Source organism: Glycine max, chromosome 2 (assembly GCF_000004515.6).
Source record: "Glycine max cultivar Williams 82 chromosome 2, Glycine_max_v4.0, whole genome shotgun sequence".
Taxonomy (NCBI): Eukaryota; Viridiplantae; Streptophyta; class Magnoliopsida; order Fabales; family Fabaceae; genus Glycine; species Glycine max.
Genome location: NC_016089.4, coordinates 2522330 through 2543253, shown reverse-complemented (window position 1 = coordinate 2543253; position 20924 = coordinate 2522330). Strand labels below are relative to the sequence as shown.

Here is a 20924-nt window from a genome sequence, read left to right as displayed (position 1 = left end):
TCTTTTAAGGTACGTGTATAACTAATGGTTAATCACATTACTTACAGCCCAGAATCTGTAGTAAATATTCACGCACCCTTTTAATTTCTTATATTAACCAGACTTAAAAGTTATGCCAGCTTAATGGTCTATAATTAAATTCATACAATAGTGGATAATCTTTTGTTAATGCAATAACTGAATAAATCACGGTTGGGGGTAGACAAGGTAACCGGACCGGGCGGGGTTAGGATGGATATTGCCTTCTAAGTCTCTCTAACCTCAATTTTTTAATATATACTGGTATTTGTATTCGATAACTTATAATTAACGAGTTAAAATTTGTTCATTATTTATTGGGTGTCCCGTTCCCAATTTAAATTTTAAAAAAAAATTATATTAAAAATTTGATTTAAAAATAATTAATTATTACATATTTATTTTAAAATATTTGTATTTGTAGAATATCTGTTTACAAAAATTATCAAGAAAATAATTTTAAATTATGTAAAATTTATATAAAAAAAAAACTAACAAATAATTCATAAAATTTTAATAATTCATTGGAGTGAATACCAGAATGAATATAATATAAGAGGGATAATGATATTTCCTTTCTTGATCCCAATCCCAATTTAAAAAATTAAATAATTTTGGACAATATGACGGATATGGGTTTGATTGTTTGGGGAACACATGCATTATACTCAAGTAAACAGTCATGAAATTGTTCCCAAAAGCTCATAAACCCAAATACCAATACAAAATTAAAGAAGCTCGTAAGCAAATCCAAGAGACAAGATATTGATTAAAAGCACTCCCCAACGCCCACTGTGGCTAGAGATGCCGTTAGTGTAGTGAAGCTGAATGTTTTACATATCAGAAACCGAGAGCTCCACCTTTCGTTGCTGCCATGGCAATACGTTAGGGTACATAACAGAGCCCTCTTTGTTAGAGTGGTCAAGCCCTAGAAGATGCATCGCCGCACTCTCCAAGTCCAAAACTCCGTCCTCCCACGACAGGCTCTCGTTTTCACTCGGCAGCAACCATAACATGGCACCTTTGAGGCGTATGTCCCCTGTCGTGACATTAGAGCCAGGTTGCAGTATGATAAAGCTTAGGCTAAATACCTGGTCCCAAATATTGTTGAATATTCTGAACCCTTCCTTGATGTCGACATTGTCTTAGGTTGTCTCCGTAAGCCTCAAAACCCCTGTGGTGGCCTGCGCCCACCTCTTGAAGGCATCTCTGAAAATCTTTTTCACGTTGGGTTGGATATGGCTTGCCGGATCAAAACCGTAGGTGAGGTGGTTTCTCTCCGGGAACCACCGGTTCCTGGTTTTCGGCCATGACACGTTGCCGGTGAAGCCGTAGTCGAAATTCATGTCAGGGACGCCACATCGCGGCAGCGAGATTTGCTGAAACGTCTTGTCGTTTAGGTAGTCGGTAACTTCCAGATTGAAATATTGCTGGTAGCAGTTATTGTTTCCTCGTCCAAATAATCGTTGAATGGACCAGAGGATTGAAGGAAGCCGAAGTAAGAAAAGGCGGTGGTTCGTTTGTCTGTGTGGGAGAGAACTTATTGTCCATTGTTGAAGGAAGGACACAAGGAGCCGAAAGTGATTAATTTATCGACAAGGAGAATGAATAAGGATGCACAAAGGTATGCTCTCATCTTGATGGAAATGGGTATAATTTCTTGGTCTCCGAGAAAAATAACTGAGTCCAAGTATAAGAGTTGAGAAATAAATATATAGGATGCTTTGGGAGAGGAGGTTAGTTAAAGAATAGTAAAACCAAGTCCTAAAACCCAACCAAAGGTTTTATATAGAGTCAATCTAATTTGATAACAATAAATAAAATATGTTTTTCTATAAGGTCTTACAAACCAGTATTTTATAAGAATATTGGTTAAGGAAAAAAAATATTTATCTAGAAGAATATAAAAATATGATTATGAATAACAATTTTTTATTTCACGATAAAAATATTTTTACTTTTAAGTTTTTTAATTAATATTCTAAGAATACTTGTTAGCATTATTTTTTTATATTAGGTATTTTAAATCATATTTTTCTCTAGTTGAAAATATTCTTTCATGAAAAAGTATCTTTTGTTTGCCATTATATCTTTAAATTTTTCATTAATATTTTTTCATACTGTCGAACATAAATATTTTTAAGAATTTCACATTATGTGTTATTATGCTCGATATTACTGCTAATAAAATAATTATATCTTTATTTAAAATTTATCTTCTTGTTCATATTGGAATTGTATATGACAATATATATCAGTATTTTATGTATCATTTATATGTGATTGTAAATATAAGAAATTTGTTAATTAGTGACAAATTTAGATGGGAGAGAAAGAAGAGAATTGAAGGGGCAAACAAGGAAAGATAAGAAGAAAAGGAATAAAAAATACAAGGAGAAAAGAAAAAAAAATTGAGCCATTAGATTGAAACTAAACTAATATACTAGTTTTAAAAAACTTTCTTACAGTGGAAAAGGTTTTTCTCTTTCCCACCTTAGACTCCTCAAGAAAGTAAAGGAACTTACACAAAACCGAGTTTATAGCTTTACCCACCACAATAATAATTACTGAAATCCCAACTCCCAAGTCGCCAAGGGTGCATTATGCATATAACTAAAGACCTCTCATAACATTATATAAATATATATTATTTTTCTATTTTTAAATAATAATCATCCTAAAAGATTAATTCTATATAATCATTTATTTATTTATATATTTTATTATTTATTATTAATATTAGAAGAGATATAAATAAAAAATAATTAAAATTAGAAAGCTCAAAATGATCTTTTATTTAATATTGGAGGTCGAAAGGCCTATAAGAAACAGCCACGTGAGAATAAACCGAAAAGTCACCACAGGTTGGGGAGCACATACAATAAACATTGAACAATCAGAAATATAAAAAGCACATAATTCCAAAAGCAAGGTGGGACAGGAACGACTAATACCAAAGGAGCAATACGTAAGCAAATCCAAGAGAGAAAGTGGTAACTAAAAGCACATCCAAACCCCCACCGTGGCTTGCTGAGTCATGCGAGTTTGGCAGCAGAGAACATCTTAATCATGCTTAGCAAACTGAAGGTGAATGTTGGCCTTGTCAGAATTGGAAAGCTGCACCTTTCGTTGCTGTGAGGACAATATGTAAGGATACATAACAGAGTCCTCTTTGTGAGAGTGATCAAGTCCAAGTAGATGCCCTATCTGGTGCATCGCCGCAGTCTCCAAGTCCAAAACTCCATCATCTTTAGACAGTGTGGCGTTTTCACTTGGAAGTAACCAGCCCATGTTACCGTTCAGAAGTACCACCCCTTTCTTACTAGAATCCGGTTGCAAAAATATAAGGCTGCCACCATACACTTCAATCCTCGAGTTAGTGAAGTTGTAGAACCCTACCTGGATGTCGGCGTTGTCGTAGGTTGTCTCCGTGAGACTCAAAGTCCCCGAGGCTTGGGCCCACCTCGCAAAGGAATCTCTGAACACCTTAGTCATGTTGTCTGGGATTTGGTTTTCGGGAAGAAAACCGTATGTGAGGTTTCTGTTTGGGAACCAGCGGTGTCCGGCTTTGGGATAGGAAATGTTGTCGTCGGTGAAGTTGTAGTCGAAGTTAACGTCGGGGACACCGCATCGTATGGACAACATTTGCTGAATAAGCTGTTTGTTCAGGCCGCCGGTAACTTGAAGATTGGAAAATTTCTGGTAGGTCTTAATGGCTGATATTATTTCCTGATCGAAAGAATCGTTAAATGGCCCAGAGGATTCAATGTAGCCGTAGTCAGATAAGTAATCTTTGACGACGGACAGGCCCTTAATATTGATTTGCTTCGGTGGTGCGTTTGGCAGTGGGGGAGGGGACTTTGGTTGTAAACGGTACATTGGCGGTGGGGGATCGGACTTTAGTTGTAAACGGTACATTGGCGGTGGGGGAGATTTAAATAGCGGGATTCTTGGGAGTTTCGGGTTTTTCGGGTTGAGAAACGGGATTTTCGGGATAAATAAATCTTGAGATAAGTCCTTAACTCCCTCATGTATCTTCTTCAAATATTCGACGCTCGGGAGCTTCTTTATATCTTTTGATTTGAGTTCTTCAGACTTAGGATTAAAAGAATTCTTTAATTTTGAAAAGAATTCTATAAACCTACTATTTGAAGCACTCGCCGAAATGGATTGGTGGAGAAGGATAAGGAATAATAGGAATATTGGACGTAGGTACGGTTTCATCTTAATGGGTATAATAATTTTCTTGATTCTCTAGAGCTGTATAATTGTGTGCGTCTAAATGTAAGAGCTGAGGAGTAATATATAGAGGAAGATGACTGAGGGTTGTTGTTGCGAATTCCACGCTAGAAGGGACTGAGTAAAATGTTATTTCATATAACGTTTAAGTTTATAATTTGTTAAATTTTTATTTTCACTATTTTACTAAAATTCTTTCTTTATATCTTTATTATATTAACGTCATTATGTTTGAACTAAAACAAAATAGAACAATTTACAAGGACTAAAACGCTATATTTTTTTATGCAGGATCAAAAAATAGGAATTAAGATAAAATGAGATAAATACATATTTTATCCTAAAATATAAAAAGTAAAATTATTTAAAAAATATATAATGAACATACTTCAAGTAATTATATATGTTTTTATATTATTTTATATTTATTGTTTAAAATTATTAAAAACTTAATATTTAACGTTCTCTATATATCTAATGTTATAATTTTAAAGAACAGTTTCATTTTCTTTTTTCACTTCTTAACCCTTATTTTAAGACCCAGATATCAATAAATTAAACCTGGATTGCGGATTGTCTTTATCAATATGTGGTTTGGAGTTTATATTTTTATGGTATATTTAATTAGATTGGAGGAAAATAAGGAAGGAAAGAAAATTTTAAAATTTAAATAGAAAAAAAAACAAAAAAAATTAAATTTTTGTTTTTAGAAGTTAATTTATTCTTATATTTTCTTTTCAATAAAAAAATATTTGATAAGTTATGTTTTCTTTCTTCTTCTTTTTTCTACTTTCTTTTCCGTCAAACAAATCGTTAGGGAAATTAAAAGTAAAAATGAAACAGTTAAAATGGAAAGAGAGTTGATGACGTATAAGCTGAGGCAAATAGCTGACGGCATAAGAGTGAGGTCTAAATTACATTATTAACTACGCCTACGGCCGTACAGTCTGAGTGTGGATTGGGTCATGATATCAGTTCATATTTCAACCTATCAGCTTTTTTCTTTAAGATATCCTGTCTTGTTGTTAATGTTAATGTTATTGTTTCCTACATTTAAATGATTTTAAAATTCTGTATATATTTTATTAAATAAAAAGAATCCTATTGGAAGAGAGTGTGTTTTTTTGTTTGGGTAGGCCTTATTTGAAAAAGAGTGACACGACAATGCTTTCATACTAGTAGCCAATTCTTCGTTGTTAATAGCTAAATTTTAAGGGAATAATTGAATAATTATAATGTATGAGTGGATTGTTAACTCATTAAAAAATGGATCAAATTTGATACTCAGAAATTTGAATGTTAAAGATTATGTTTTTATTTAAATAAATATAAATTCAAATTATTAATAAGAGATAAAAAATTTAAAATAACTAACAAAGAAAGATTGGAGATAAGATGAAGATTTTAAAAAAAAAGATAAAAGATTTAGAGATAAAAATAAAAGATAAAAAATATAAAAGATTTAAATTAAAAATGATGAAGATAAAAAATAAAAAATAAAATAAGGAAATTAAAAGATAAGAAAGATAAAAGATAAAGATGAAGATAAAAAAGATAAATCTTTATTGAGTGCTAAATATAAATAGGTTGAGTACTTGGGTGCAAACACTTATTGAGTGATTTATTTTTGTAAGAAATTATGGGAAAAATATGTCTATAACACATACTCAAAGAAAACGGTTTTATTAGCCCAAACAAAAGGGATTTGGCTTCCCTTTCATGTTTTGGTTCCTTTAAAATTATATAATTTTTATATTTTTTAAAATTAAATATTATTATTAAATATTAACACAAAAATATTATAAAATCAGATACCAGGAAAAGTCAAATAAAAAAATAAAATATTTGTGTCTACCTCCAACCACGAATGTATTATATACGGATAAAATAATATTTACCATTTTATTAGAAGGCCTAAAGGTATGCTACTGCATGACGAGAACAAAAGTGATTCTGACTAGGTTTATACCATAAATGCTGATTATACTTTATTATATCTTAAATATTATATTAACTCTATAAAACCAGCAAGTTAACACATACTCGGTCCACCCGCAAGTTATACTTTCCAAAATCAATCATTGCTGTCTCAGTTTATTATATCTATAACACATACTCAAAGAAAACGGTTTTATTAGCCCAAACAAAAGGGATTTGGCTTCCCTTTCATGTTTTGGTTCCTTTAAAATTATATAATTTTTATATTTTTTAAAATTAAATATTATCATTAAATATTAACACAAAAATATTATAAAATCAGATACCAGGAAAAGTCAAATAAAAAAAATAAAATATTTGTGTCTGAGTTTGGCGTGACTTCCAACATCATCCGTCATCACTCCCTCTTTCTTTGTCACTTTGACGCATCAATTTGGCTGGCATCACCAACGCGGCAAATTTCCCCATCTGGGATACTTTTAAAAAGTATTTCCCCAGATGGGATTCTTTTGCTTTTATTTCCGGCAGGGGGCACTTTTTTACATGAACAGTGTGCCATGCAGGACCCAAACTGCCATTGGCAATGGCGAGTTTGGTGTCACTGAGCAAGTCGCTTGTGGCACTGGCGATACGTGCCTAAACCGCCATTGGAGCTAGCGATTTGTACATGCCATAGGGAACCGCCAGTCAAACTGGCGAGTTCCAATAGCTGAGCCTAGTTCCTGCCATGGCAGTGCAGCAGTGAAGCAGAGCGCGTCAGTGGCCAAATCGCAAATGGTAATGGCGATTTGCGACACACACGGATCGCCAGCATGGCTAGCGGGTTGCCTTCGTTACTGCTTCTTCCATTATAAAACCTGGATCTCCGAGAGTGCACAGCTGCACTTCCTTCTTTGCTTGTTCTTCATAAGTTTCTCCTGTGTTCTTCATTTTGTTGCTGTTTTTTGTTTTTGGTAAGTATTTTTGAATGCTAAATATTTACTATATATATATATATATATATATATATATATATATATATATATATATATATATATATATATATATATATATAAATATTTACTGCGTTCTTCATTTTTATTAATGTTTGTAGGGCTGTGGTTTGTATCTTCTCCTCTTCATATTGCGCGTGACTTCTCTGTACTTGGTAAGTGGTTCTTTCTTAACTTGGTAACTCTAGTTGGTAGGTTAATATTATTTAAGTTAGGTTTTAAAAATAATATGTTATTAGTTGTGTTATATATATAGATATATGTTAGGTTAGTTATAGTTAAATTGATATTTATTATTTTCTTTAATTGTAGTGATATATTATGATTTAAGTTAGGTTCTTATGATTTACACGTTATATATATAGATATATGTTAGGTTAGTTATGTTACAAATTTGAGTTGGTATATTATGATTTGTACGTTAGTTGTAGTGAATTGATGAATATGATTTTGTTAAGATTTTTTAAATTTGTATGTTATTATTTGTGATAAAATTTTTTGTAGGTTAATTTTAGTTATTATGTTATTATTATTTGGTTTAGATTTATTAGGTTTGTATGATATTATTTGTATTTTATATATGATATTTTAGGTTCAGTTAGAATGTGAATATTATTTAATTAACTTATTTATAGTTTTTATTGAAATATATGATATTTTATTAATTATATATATATATATATATATATATATATATATATTAAAATACGTTCTTTAAATTTTTTATTCCATGAAATTTTTTTGAATTAATACCATTTTTTTGTGTATAAAATTTGTTATTTAATTTAAATTTTAATAATTGGAAAAAAAATATGATCATTTAATTAAATTTATGTACGTATTTTAATATTTAATTTTGTTATGTATAGAGTATTTTAGTTAGTAAATTAAGTTTTATTGTGTAAAATTTATGTACGTGTAACAATTTTTAATTTTATTATGTATTTTAATTTTGGTCATTTATTTAAATTTTGTAGCTATTTAATTTTAATTTTGTTATTTGTAGACTATTTTAGGTAGTATTTTAAGTTTTTTGTGTAAATTTATGTACGTGTTTAAATTTTTAATTTTGTTATGTATTTTAATTTTTCATTTATTTAAATTTTGTAGCTATTTAATTTTTAATTTTGTTATTTGTAGACTATTTTAGGTAGTATTTTAAGTTTATTTGTGTAAATTTATGTATGTGTTTAAATTTTTAATTTTGTTATGTATTTTAATTTGGTCATTTATTTAAATTTTTGTAGCTATTTAATTTTTAATTTTTATTTGTAGACTATTTTAGGTAGTATTTTAAGTTTATTTGTATACAATTTATGTACTGTTTAAATTTTTAATTTTGTTATGTATTTTAATTTGGTCATTTATTTAAATTTTTGTAGTTATTTAATTTTAATTTTTTATTTGTAGACTATTTTAGGTAGTATTTTAAGTTTATTTGTTAAATTATGTAGTGTTTAAATTTTTAATTTTGTTATGTATTTGAATTTGGTAATTTATTTAAATTTGTGTAGGTATGTAATTTTAATTTTTTATTTGTAGACTATTTTAGGTATATTTTATGTTTTTTGTGTTAAATTTTTGTACGTGTAACAAATCTATGTATTTTAATTTGGTCATTTATTTTAATTTGTGTAGCTATTAAATTTGAATTTTGTTATTGTAGAGTATTTTAGAACATTTATTTAAATTTGTGTACTATTAAATTTGTTAATTTTTTTAATGTAAAATTTTTGTTGTCAATTTTTTGTATTATATTTAACTTTACAGCATCAATGGCATCTTCGTCATCATCTTCATCTAGTATACACATTAAGTCTGGTCCAATAGAAGGAGACGTCTTATGGCTGCAACCTAAACATGTTTCCGAACATGTTTGGAATGGGGAAGCAGACAGAAAACTACATATCAGACGAGCTGTACCCATCTATCAAGGACAAGAAGAAATACCAGAGGAAATTATTCCTCTGCTTCGCCAATCAGGATTCTATTGGATAATGAAAATGGGGTACCTGAAAATTAATTCTTCATTAATTACACCTTGATTGAAAGATGGAGGCCCGAGACACACACGTTTCACTTGAGATGCGGAGAGGCTACGATTACTCTTCAAGATGTGTCAGTCTTGTTAGGTCTTCATACTGAGGGGCACCATTAATTGGTCAGACTAATCTTGATTGGGCTGAATTGTGTGAAGAATTATTGGGAGTCAGACCACAGGAAGGTGAACTTCAAGGCAGTGTGGTCAAATTAAGTTGGCTGGCTCACCATTTTTCAGAAATAAATATCCATGACGGTAACGTAGAACAATTACAAAGGTTTACCCGTGCATGGATCCTCAGATTCATAGGAGGAGTTCTATTTGTTGACAAAAGCAGAGTAAAGTTTCCCTAAGGTACTCCAATTTTTACGGACTTTGAACAGTGCAGCACGTATGCATGGGGACCTGCCGTGCTTGCTTATTTATACAGAGAGATGTGCAGCGCCACCGATTACAAAATAAAATCAATCGGAGGTATGTGCATCTTAATCCAAATGTGGGCATGGGAACGCTGCACGACTTTGGCTCCAAAGAGAACTCCTCCTATAATAGAAAACAAACCACTCGGACACAGGTTATTTTTAAAAAAATTCATTTGAAAATAATAATAATGTAATGTCGCACTAATTATTTCATATTTTTTTGTAGGTGGCTGCGACGTGGAAACCAACATATTGCAATGATGATCTAATAGTTTTCCGTCGCAAATTGGATATCATGAAACGACATGAGGTAAAAGATCATATGTATTTGTTAAATAATAAATAAAATGTCATGGTTTAAGATAAATTAACAATTGTGTTATTGTATGCAGTTTCTGTGGGAGCCTTACACAGCAACTGTTATGTCGATGTTGCCTCCCATTTGTTTGGTTGGCAGTATGGCGTGGTGCGCAGTGGTGCCACTCATTTGTTTCCATGTTGTAGAGTGGCACCAACCGGATAGAGTGTTGCGACAATTTGGAATGCAACAACCTATTCCGGAGTCTCCTTCGCAACCATGAATGTCCACGGGCTAACACTGAAAGGCAAAATGGATGAAAATTGGTTCCAGCTGTTGGCCCCATTTATCAGTCAGTGGAATAATCGAGCTGAGTTTAGGGTCGACGTTTATGCTCGACAAGAGGGCCTATTGAGTTTTAACTCGGATTACATGGTGTGGTATAGGGCAAAACAAAAATGTTTATCGACCCAAACAATGCAAACACGGCTACATTGGTATTTATTTCTTTTTAATTATTTAACTTCAATTTACTTTTTAAAGCATCGACATTAATTTCCTTACCCTAATAATTGCAGGGTGAAGTTACCGAGACATTGCAGTATATGGTGTCACCACAAGGGCGAAACACATGGACAGTTGATGATCTCGTGCCATACGTGGAAAAGTTAGCGATTTTATCCCAAGAGCAAGAGAGGATCACTGAGCCTGTGGCACATGGTCCAGCATCAGAGCGTCGATTTCCCCCACAACAGTTTCACATGCTTCAGTCAAGTGTTGAAACTCGAGGTTTTGACAGACGAAGGGAGATTGTTCAAGCGGAAGATTTTTCCCAAAATATGGAGCAGCGTGGCCATGGAATGTATTACACGCCACCAACATTTGCTCAGTATCCTTCGCAGATGTATCAGTATCCTTTCGAAGGCCATGACACTGATATGTCTGCAAGCGAACATTCGTTTGGTGGTGTTGCGGAAACACACCTCATTTTTCATGGCCGACCATGACCCCTTCGCAGCAACATGATGCCCAATGGCAACACCTAATGCCCCATTAGGTCAGCAATGGGATGTACCCGGAGCAATCCCTGCTATGGGTGACTTATTAGGTGTTGATTTGCGTCACGAGTTTTCTGCAGAGGCTGAGGAACAAGGGCGGAGACACGCGCAAGAAGAAATCCGGATCGTCAAGCCCGAAGGTGGGATCGACCATGTGGCACATCCTCGCGCCATCACGGACACCATGATGACTGATTTTGATGTCTCTATTTCAAATTTGTTTTGTATCTTTGTAATTTGAATTTCAGACTTAATTTATGGTATCTCATTGTACTTGTTATGGAATTGTGGTTTTTTATCACCATTTGTTATTGAATCACCATCGCGGACACCATAATGACTATTTTTATGTCGCGCATCAAACTACAATAATAAATATAGTCATATAGCAAAATTAAAGTTGACAAATATAAAGTTAGGGTTAGGGTTTATGAGTTAGTTTTAGGACTTAGGGGTTATGAGGTAGAGTTAGGGTTATGAGGTAGGGCCATGGTTATTAGTTGGTGTTAGGGTTTAGGGTTAGGTTTAAGGTTTTGAGTTAGGGTTAGGGTTATCAGTTTGGGTTAGGGTTTATAAGTTATTTGTAGGATTAGTTAGGTTTATGACTTAGTGTTTATGAGTTAGGTTTTAGGATTATGGGGTTGTCTTATGAGTTAGGGTGGGTTATAGGTTAGGGTTAGGCTTATGAGTTAAGTTTAGGGTTTATTACTTAGGTTTATAAGTTATGGTTAGGTTTATGAGTTAATTTTAGGGTTTACTAGTTAGGGTTAGAGTTTATGAGTTAATTTTAGGACGTAGGGTTTATGGTTTAGGGTTTAGGGGTTATGGGGTAGTGTTATTAGTTACGGTTCAGGTTATGAGTTAGGGTTAGGTTTATGTGTTACGGTTAGCGTTATGGGTTAGTAATCATAATGACTATTTTTATGTCGCATATAATACTAGAATAATAAAGAAAGTCATAAAGAAAAAGTAAAGTACACAAATCAAATAAGTTGTTTATTTTAAGGGTTAGTGGATAGGGTTTAGGATTAGTGGTTTATTTTTAGGGTTAGTGGTAAGGGTTTAGGGTTAGTTGTTTATTTTAAGGGTTAGTGGTTAGGGTTTAGGGTTAGTTGTTTATTTTAAGGGTTAGTGGTTTATTTTAAGGGTTAGTGGTAAGGGTTTAGGGTTAGTGGTTTATTTTTAGGGTTAGTGGTTTATTTTAAGGGTTAGTGGTTTATTTTTAGGGTTAGTGGTTAGGGTTTAGGGTTAGTTGTTTATTTTAAGGGTTAGTGGTAAGGGTTTAGGGTTAGTGGTTTATTTTAAGGGTTAGTGGTTTATTTTTAGGGTTAGTGGTTAGGGTTTAGGGTTAGTTGTTTATTTTAAGGGTTAGTGGTTTATTTTTAGGGTTAGTGGTTTATTTTAAGGGTTAGTGGTTTATTTTTAGGGTTAGTGGTTAGGGTTTAGGGGTTATGGGTTAGTTTTATGAGTTATGGTTAGGGTTATGAGTTTGGGTTAGGGTTTATGTGTTATGTTTAGGGTTTGAGTTATGTTTACTACTTAGGGTTTACTAGTTAGGTTTAGGGGTTATGGGTTAGTTTTATGAGTTATGGTTAGGGCTATGAGTTTGGGTTAGGGTTTATGTGTTATGTTTAGGGATTATGAGTTATGTTTACTACTTAGGGTTTACTAGTTAGGTTTAGGGGTTATGGGTTAGTTTTATGAGTTAGGGTTAGGGTTATGAGTTAGGGTTAGGGGTTATGGGTTAGTAATGGTAGTAATCAAAAATTGGGGTTTAGGGTTAGAGGTTAGGGGTTTGGGTTTAGGGTTAGAGGTTAGTGGTTTAGGTTTACGGTTTATGTTTATGGTTTTAACTAACGAATTCATTGAACCCCACAAATAAGTCATGTACAAAAGGCAAAATGTTTTTAAGTACCGAATTCATTGAACCCCAGAAATTCAATACATTGAACAAAACGTAAACAAATACAAGTCACTCAACTAACATACATAAATCAACGATTTGAACAACTCCCACGCTCAGATTGCATTGGACAGCGACGCCTGTTATGCCCTTCGCTCCACATCTACTACATTTTGTTCGGTGCTCAGATGGTTCGACCCAATCCATCTCATTTCTTATCCTTGTTGATTTTGGCCGACCTTTCGCACGAATTGTAGTTGGGTCAGGGATAAGTGTCCATGCGTCATCAGAAGGAGGAATAGCCGCTTCATTCCCAAGAGGCCACCATTGTGCGGAGTAAGCTTTTAAGATGTGCTCGTTTGTATAAACAACATCTATATATTGGTAGTAGTTCATGCTCACGTAACCACAAGCTGCAATAATGTGTGAACATGGATAGTGAAGCGCAGAATACCTTCCGCATTGACAATGACGATCATTCAAGTTTACTGCCCACTTTTGTCCGCCACGTTGCGTTATAGGGTTGAAGCTCTCCTCTACTTCAAACCTTGTGGAGTGGATATCATACACGCGAACGATGTGCGTACAAGCTTGTTCTTGATTTTTCCTCAGTTCTTTAACAAGCTTTGAACAATATACTTGGCCTTCATTTAACTGTCTTTGGGCTTGGCGCCACGCTCAACAAAGTACTTTCGACACCTACTGTACGTTGATTTCACCAATGTGTTATGGGAATGTTGCGACAATCCTTTAAAACCTTATTGATACATTCTGAGAGGTTCGTTGTCATGTGGCCATATCGACGTCTTCTCTATCGTAAGCCATCGTCCATTTTTCCTTTGAGATGCGATCAATCCATGTTGCTATGGCTGGACTCAGTTCACGAAATTTTTCTAAATTTTGATAAAAAATGTGCTTGCAAGGAGTGTAGGCTGCATAAAATTAGTTATGAATAACAATTTTAAGTATAAATGAAAGTAAAATAAACGTGACCATCAAATATGAAATCTTACCCAATTTCTTCAACATTTCTTTTTGTTTGGCATTATTGAATTTCGATTGAAGTTGCTTGCTATGTGTCGCACGCAGTAACATGATAACCGTGGGGAGGTTGCCAACCAAGTGCTTCGTTAGCGACAGCGGACTTTATACTCGCGTGTCGATCAGATATGAGACAAATACCATTTTTATCTGTGAAGTGTTCACGCAAGTGTGCCAAAAACCATGACCACGCTGTCAACGTCTCACCTTCACCACCGCGAATGCTAGAGGAAGGACACCACCATTTCCATCTTGTGATGTGGCCATTAAGAGGGTCCCACGGTATTTGCCGTACAAATGTGTGCCGTCAACTTGTATGATTGGCTTACAGTACTTGAAAGCCTCTTTACATTGGCCAAAAGTCCAGAAAACTCTATGAAATTGGCGGTGTTCGCGACTAACCGTATTTCCAACGATAAAATCGTCATGTAGTATTTGAAAATACGATCCAGGAAGGAGGAATAGCCGCTTCATTCCCAAGAGGCCACCATTGTGCGGAGTAAGCTTTTAAGATGTGCTCATTTGTATAAACAACATCTATATATTGGTAGTAGTTCATGCTCACGTAACCACAAGCTGCAATAATGTGTGAACATGGATAGTGAAGCGCAGAATACCTTCCGCATTGACAATGATGACCATTCAAGTTAACTGCCCACTTTTGTCCGCCACGTTGCGTTATAGGTTGAAGGTCTCCTCTACTTCAAACCTTGTGGAGTGGATATCATACACGCGAACGATGTGCGAACAAGCTTGTTCTTGATTTTTCCTAAGTTCTTTAACAAGCTTAGAACAATATACTTGCCTTCATTTAACTGTCTTTGGGCTTGGCGGCCACGATCAACAAAGTACTTTCGACACCTACTGTATGTTGATTTACCAACGTGTTATGGGATGTTGCGACAATCCTTCAAAACCTTATTGATACATTCTGAGAGGTTGTTGTCATGTGGCCATATCGACGTCCTTCTCTATCGTAAGCCATCGTCCATTTTTCCTTTGAGATGCGATCAATCCATGTTGCTATGGCTGGACTCAGTTGACGAAATTTTTCTAAATTTTGATCAAAAATGTGCTTGCAAGGAGTGTAGCCTGCATAAAATTAGTTATGAAAACAATTTTAAGTATAAATGAAAGTAAATTAACGTGACCATCAAATATGAAATCTTACCCAATTTCTTCAACATTTCTTTTTGTTTGGCATTATTGAATTTCGATTGAAGTTGCTTGCTATGTGTCGCACGCAGTAACATGATAACCGTGGGGAGGTTGCCAACCAAGTGCTTCGTTAGCGACAGCGGACTTTATACTCGCGTGTCGATCAGATATGAGACAAATACCATTTTTATCTGTGACGTGTTCACGCAAGTGTGCCAAAAACCATGACCACGCTGTCAACGTCTCACCTTCGACCACGGCGAATGCTAGAGGAAGGACACCACCATTTCCATCTTGTGATGTGGCCATTAAGAGGGTCCCACGGTATTTGCCGTACAAATGTGTGCCGTCAACTTGTATGATTGGCTTACAGTACTTGAAAGCCTCTTTACATTGGCCAAAAGTCCAGAAAACTCTATGAAATGCGTGTTCGCGACTAACCGTATTCCAACAATAAAATCGTCATGTAGTATTTGAAAATACGATCCAGGAGAATGATTTTGCATGTGTGTTAGCCACGACGAAAGTTTCGCATATGACTCATCCCAATCGCCATATTCAATTGCAATGGCTTTTTGTTTCGCCAACCAAGCTTTTTTGTACGACACCTTGTACGCAAATTGACTGTTAATCCTCTCTTGAATCAATGAAATTTTATCGATGGATCTTCTCTGATCATGCCTGTCAATAGAATAACAAAATTTAAATGACAATTAAGGCTAAAAATAACATAATATGAACATAAAATACGTACCTACTACACAAGTGACAATTAAATCTGAATCAAGCTTCTCGTGATCTTGGTCATGGTCATATTGAGACATGTGTGTGGTCCACCCCATTGAGTGACTTTCCATGAATCAGTTTTTTTAGATAGAATTGCCCTCATGTAGAAAGGGCAAGGACATCTGCATTTCTATTCAAGCAACAAACGACATACTTGTCCATTTGCTTTCAACCACTTTGAAACTTTGATGCACCTCATAACATATTGTTTGACCGCATTCTTGACCGCATCTTTACTATCAAATTCCATGCCAACATATAATTCTTGGCCAACATTAAAAGTGGATGGCATCTCCAAACCACAAATGTCCTCCTCATCAGGATGCTCCAGTTGATATTATTATAATGCAAAGCATCATTCCAAAATGGATTCTGAATTCCTTGTACACCTTATAGTCCAAAAAAAATTCAAATCATACTTATTTGGCATTAAATACAATTGTCGTGAAATAATAAATGTATTGAGTGAAGTATTTTTTAAGAGGAAATCATACCTTCTGCTGGGTGAACAATTCTTACTGGTGGAATCATCTCGGGACTTCATTGTCTGTATCTGATATACCGTCAACACTGTCATCTTCGTCTAACGACTCTTCAACGTATGAGTTAGACACAAGATAATCATCATCATCATCATCTTCGTCAAGATTTAAATTGCTCATATTTTTGGCGGTTGTGTGTCATCATTAGATACATAATTTCCACATGATGTAAGGGAATTTGCAGAATGAAACATTGAACCACCAGCCACATCCTTTTCTATGTACAATTCTAGAACTGACATTTCTTGTTGTTGTTTAAAACTTTCCAGCATCGTTTCAACGTCTTCATCATCGCAAATTTGCAAGGCAATATATTTTCCTGACACTAAAAATCTACAACTGATAGCAGAAATAATTTCATTATTTTCTAACTTTACCTTGTCTCCAATTTTTTCTTCAAAGCATTGAAACTAATTCCACGTTTAATCTGAATCGCTTTTTTCTGCCTTCAAATATTACACCATCATTATCTTCATATACCCTTCCATTGAAATACAATACTGTTATAACGAATTCATCATGTACCTACAAAAACAATATTTTAATTAATTATTCATAACAAATTCAAAATAGTAAAATGTAAGAAATAAAAAAATGATAATACAATATTTACTCCAAACTAAGAAATAAAAAAATACTTAAATAAATTTACTTCAAAGTTGAAATCTAGTTTTAATTAAAAATTACTTAAAAAATTTATAATACAAATTATTTTACTGCAAACTAACAAATAAAAAAAATTACTTAAAAAAATTTACTTCTTGAAATCTAGTTTTAATTAAAAATTACTTAAAAACTTATAATACAAATTATTTTACTGCAAACTAACAAATAAAAAAAATTACTTGAAAACTCAAATGTAGTTTTAATTAAAAATTACTTAAAAAATTATGATACAAATTATTTTACTGCAAACTAAGAAATAAAAAAAAATCTTCAAAAAATTTACTTTAAAGCTGAAATCTACTTTTATTTAAAAATTTACTTCAAACAAATTATCATACAAATTATTTTACTGGAAACTAAGAAATAAAAAAATTACTTGAAAGCTTAAATTCACTTTTAATTAAAAATTACTTAAAAAAATTATCATACAAATTATTTTACTGGAAACTAACAAATAAAAAAAATTACTTACAAAAAATAACTTGAAAGCTGAAATCTAGTTTTAATTAAAAATTACTTTAAAAAATTATAATACAAATACAAATTATTTTACTGGAAACTAAGAAATAAAAAAAATTACTTAAAAAAATTCTTAAAGCTGAAATCTAGTTTTAATTAAAAATAACTACAAGAAAATTATGATACAAATTATTTTACTGCAAACTAATAAATAATAAAATTACTTAAAAAAATTACTTTAAAGCAAAAATCTACTTCTAATTAAAGATTACTTAAAAAAATTATCATATAAATTATTTTACGGGAAACTACAAAATAAACTATAAATCTAATTTAATTATAAAATTAATAAAAACTATACATTTAAACTGCTATAAATAATTACTTACATAAAATTATAACACAAATTATTAATTTCGAAAAAGGAACGTATTATTTTGACTTCCAGAAAAGTAACGTATTATCAATTACAATTTTTTTTAATATATATAAGAACATGTTATTTTTAACAAACTATCAACACCAACCTAATCTAATTAAAAATATACTAAAAATTTCATATTTACAAAATTTTTTCATGACTCAAAAATTTTCTTTAAATAAATATCATGACATATTTCTTTTATTTGATACACATAAAAAAGGATATAAAATATAAAACTAATTTAATTAAAAAATTATTAACAACTATAAATTCAAACTAGTCTAAAAAATTTAGGAACCTCATTCACAAATTTAACCCTCAAGAACCAAATTTCAAACCAATTAAAAATATGATGACAAATTTTTTCTATTTTTTACACACAAACAATCATATAAAATATAAAACTAATTTAATTAAAAATTTCATAAAAACTATACATTGAAACTGTTACAAAAAATTACTTTAAAAACATAATAATACAAATTATTTTACAGGACATTACGAAATAAAAATATAAAACTAATTTAATTAAAGAATTATTAAAAACTATACCTTCTAAAACTCAAAACTCAAAGCCTGCACTGACAGAAATTTAAGCACTCAGAAAACTCAAAAACTATACCCTAAACACTCAAAAAACTCAAAACTCCTTTGTGCATTCAGAAAACTCAAAGCCTTTCTTCGTCTAAGCTATTTCTGCTACTTCCTTATGCATTCAGAAAACACACAGCTGAAACGTATTATAAGCATAAAATCGCCACTGGTGATGGCTATTTTGTGCCCTAAATCGCCAATGGGAGTTGCAACTTCCAGGCAACTCGCCAATGGCAGTTGCAACTCCCCTTTAAAGCTCTGTCACCTCCTGCAACCTGCAACCTAGCAACTAGCTGCCGTCAGACAATGGAACTCGCCAGTTTGACTGGCGGTTCCCTATGGATTGTACAAATCGCCAGCTGTAATGGCGGTTTAGGCACGTATCGCCAGTGCCATTTGCACTTGCTCAGTGACACCAAACTCGCCATTGGCAATGGCGGTTTGGGTCCTGCATGGCACACTATTCACGTACGAAAGTACCCCCTGCCGAAAATAAAAGCAAAAGAACCCCATCTGGGGAAATACTTTTTAAAAGTATCCCAAATGGAGAAATTTGCCTCACCAACGCAAACTAAATCAACTCACAACCCACAACTGCTTATTCTTTACCTTTTCACCAAAATATATCAATATACTATCACAATCATTGCGGGCACAATCCGGCAATTATAGCTTCTTTTTCTTAATTAGTATTGTTAATTCGTAAAACATCATATTCATGGTTTGAGCTTTATTCTTTCTTTTAAATAATCTTTAAAATAATACATTTTTATTTTAGCTTCTTAATACTTTATTAGTTCCATCGGATTAATATATATCATTTTTTTTACGTGACACCTTTTCAACAATAGAGAGAAATTGAAAACAAAAACTTTAGTATATAATTGATCAAATATAAAAAAAATATTTAAAGACCTAAAAAACAAAAATAATAGTTTATTAGATACATATAATAAATTTAAGCTCCATATATATATAAAATATTTTATATGAGATGATTCTCTCACGTGAGAAAGATCATTCTCATCGTTGAATTAAAATGAAAATATTTTAAATTCAAATTAAAATTTCTTTGATTATAAAATTTATATACAAAACAAAAAAATTAAATATTTTAAAAATTTAATCTACATTGAAAGTTGAGATGATCATTTTTGTAATTAGGATGATAGTTGTGACAAAATCAACCATAAAACAGTGATAAATTTGATATTTGATATTTGATTATTCTCATTCTCATATTTTTGTATAAGATAAATGATCCATCTCAATTATCAGATTAGAATAAAATATTTTATTAAGGCTTTTGCCGCCTCCCTCTTGGAAGAGAAAAACTGCATTCGACGACGGATAGATGGAGAGGAAGCTCGTGGAATTGAATGCAAGTGATATTGTTTGCAAGTTAACCCTCTTCTTCCTCTATATATTGCTATTTCTCAATTGTTAGAGCCTTAAAAATTAGGTTACTCTAAAACTACCATTAAAGCTAAAAAGAAGATAAAAGATAACAATCATATTTTTCATCGATAATAGTTTATAACAACAATGATCTTTAAATACAAAGATAACACCCAGTAGGACTGGACTGCCAAGGGATGTTCACATAGCTGGGCCAAATTAGGAAATAAGAATCATATTTTCAATTGTAAGAGGGTTAAAAGTTAATTAGGTTATTCTAAAACTGCATAAAACTACCATTAAAGCTAAGAAGATAAAATATAACATTCATATTTTTTATTTTTTATTGATAATTATTCATAATAACAACAATAAATCATTTAGATTATTTTATGTTTGTTTAGTGTTTAATATATTTTTATTATTTTTTAATAATATCAAATTCAAGATGAGAATGATCTATTACTATTATAACATTAGTAAGTTATCATTTTAAAATTTATGATTTATTATTTTAGTATTTTAAAATTTAAAATTTATTATTTTACTTTATTATATTGTTAAAATATTATACTATATATATATATATATATAAATATATATTATTTTTATATTAAATGGACTGTTATGAAATTTTATCACAAGTACTCTTGATTTTAATAATCTTGATACAAATTAATTAAAATAACATATCTTTCTTTATGAAAGTTTTAAAATTAATTAATTAATAGAAATATATTTTAATCGTGATTCATAAATATACTATTATACTTTTCATCCATTTGTTGATGATCTGTTGTCTCTTTTTGTAAACTTGCATATATAGCTAGTGGGGGACTGGTGGTTTTGTTTTGCTCGCTGCGTTTTGGGCTTGGAGTCATTTGCCACTTGCGGTTGATGGGGTCAGTTAGTAGTGCAGTGCTATACTATTTGTTTCGAATTGGTGA

At 32.2% G+C, this 20924-nt stretch overlaps 1 protein-coding gene and 1 pseudogene across 1 annotated transcript; both read right to left on the bottom strand.

Annotated features, from left to right (window-relative positions):
• Window positions 1-724: 724 nt before the first annotated feature.
• On the bottom strand, window positions 725-1654 carry LOC100782557 (metalloendoproteinase 3-MMP-like; annotated as a pseudogene).
• Window positions 1655-2789: 1135 nt separating this feature from the next.
• Window positions 2790-4341, bottom strand: LOC100814809 (metalloendoproteinase 5-MMP). Its single transcript, XM_003519323.4, has one exon. It carries the CDS (start codon window positions 4240-4242, stop codon window positions 3082-3084), a length of 1161 nt encoding a protein of 386 aa, XP_003519371.1. The 5' UTR covers window positions 4243-4341; the 3' UTR covers window positions 2790-3081.
• Between the last annotated feature and the right edge of the window lie 16583 nt (window positions 4342-20924).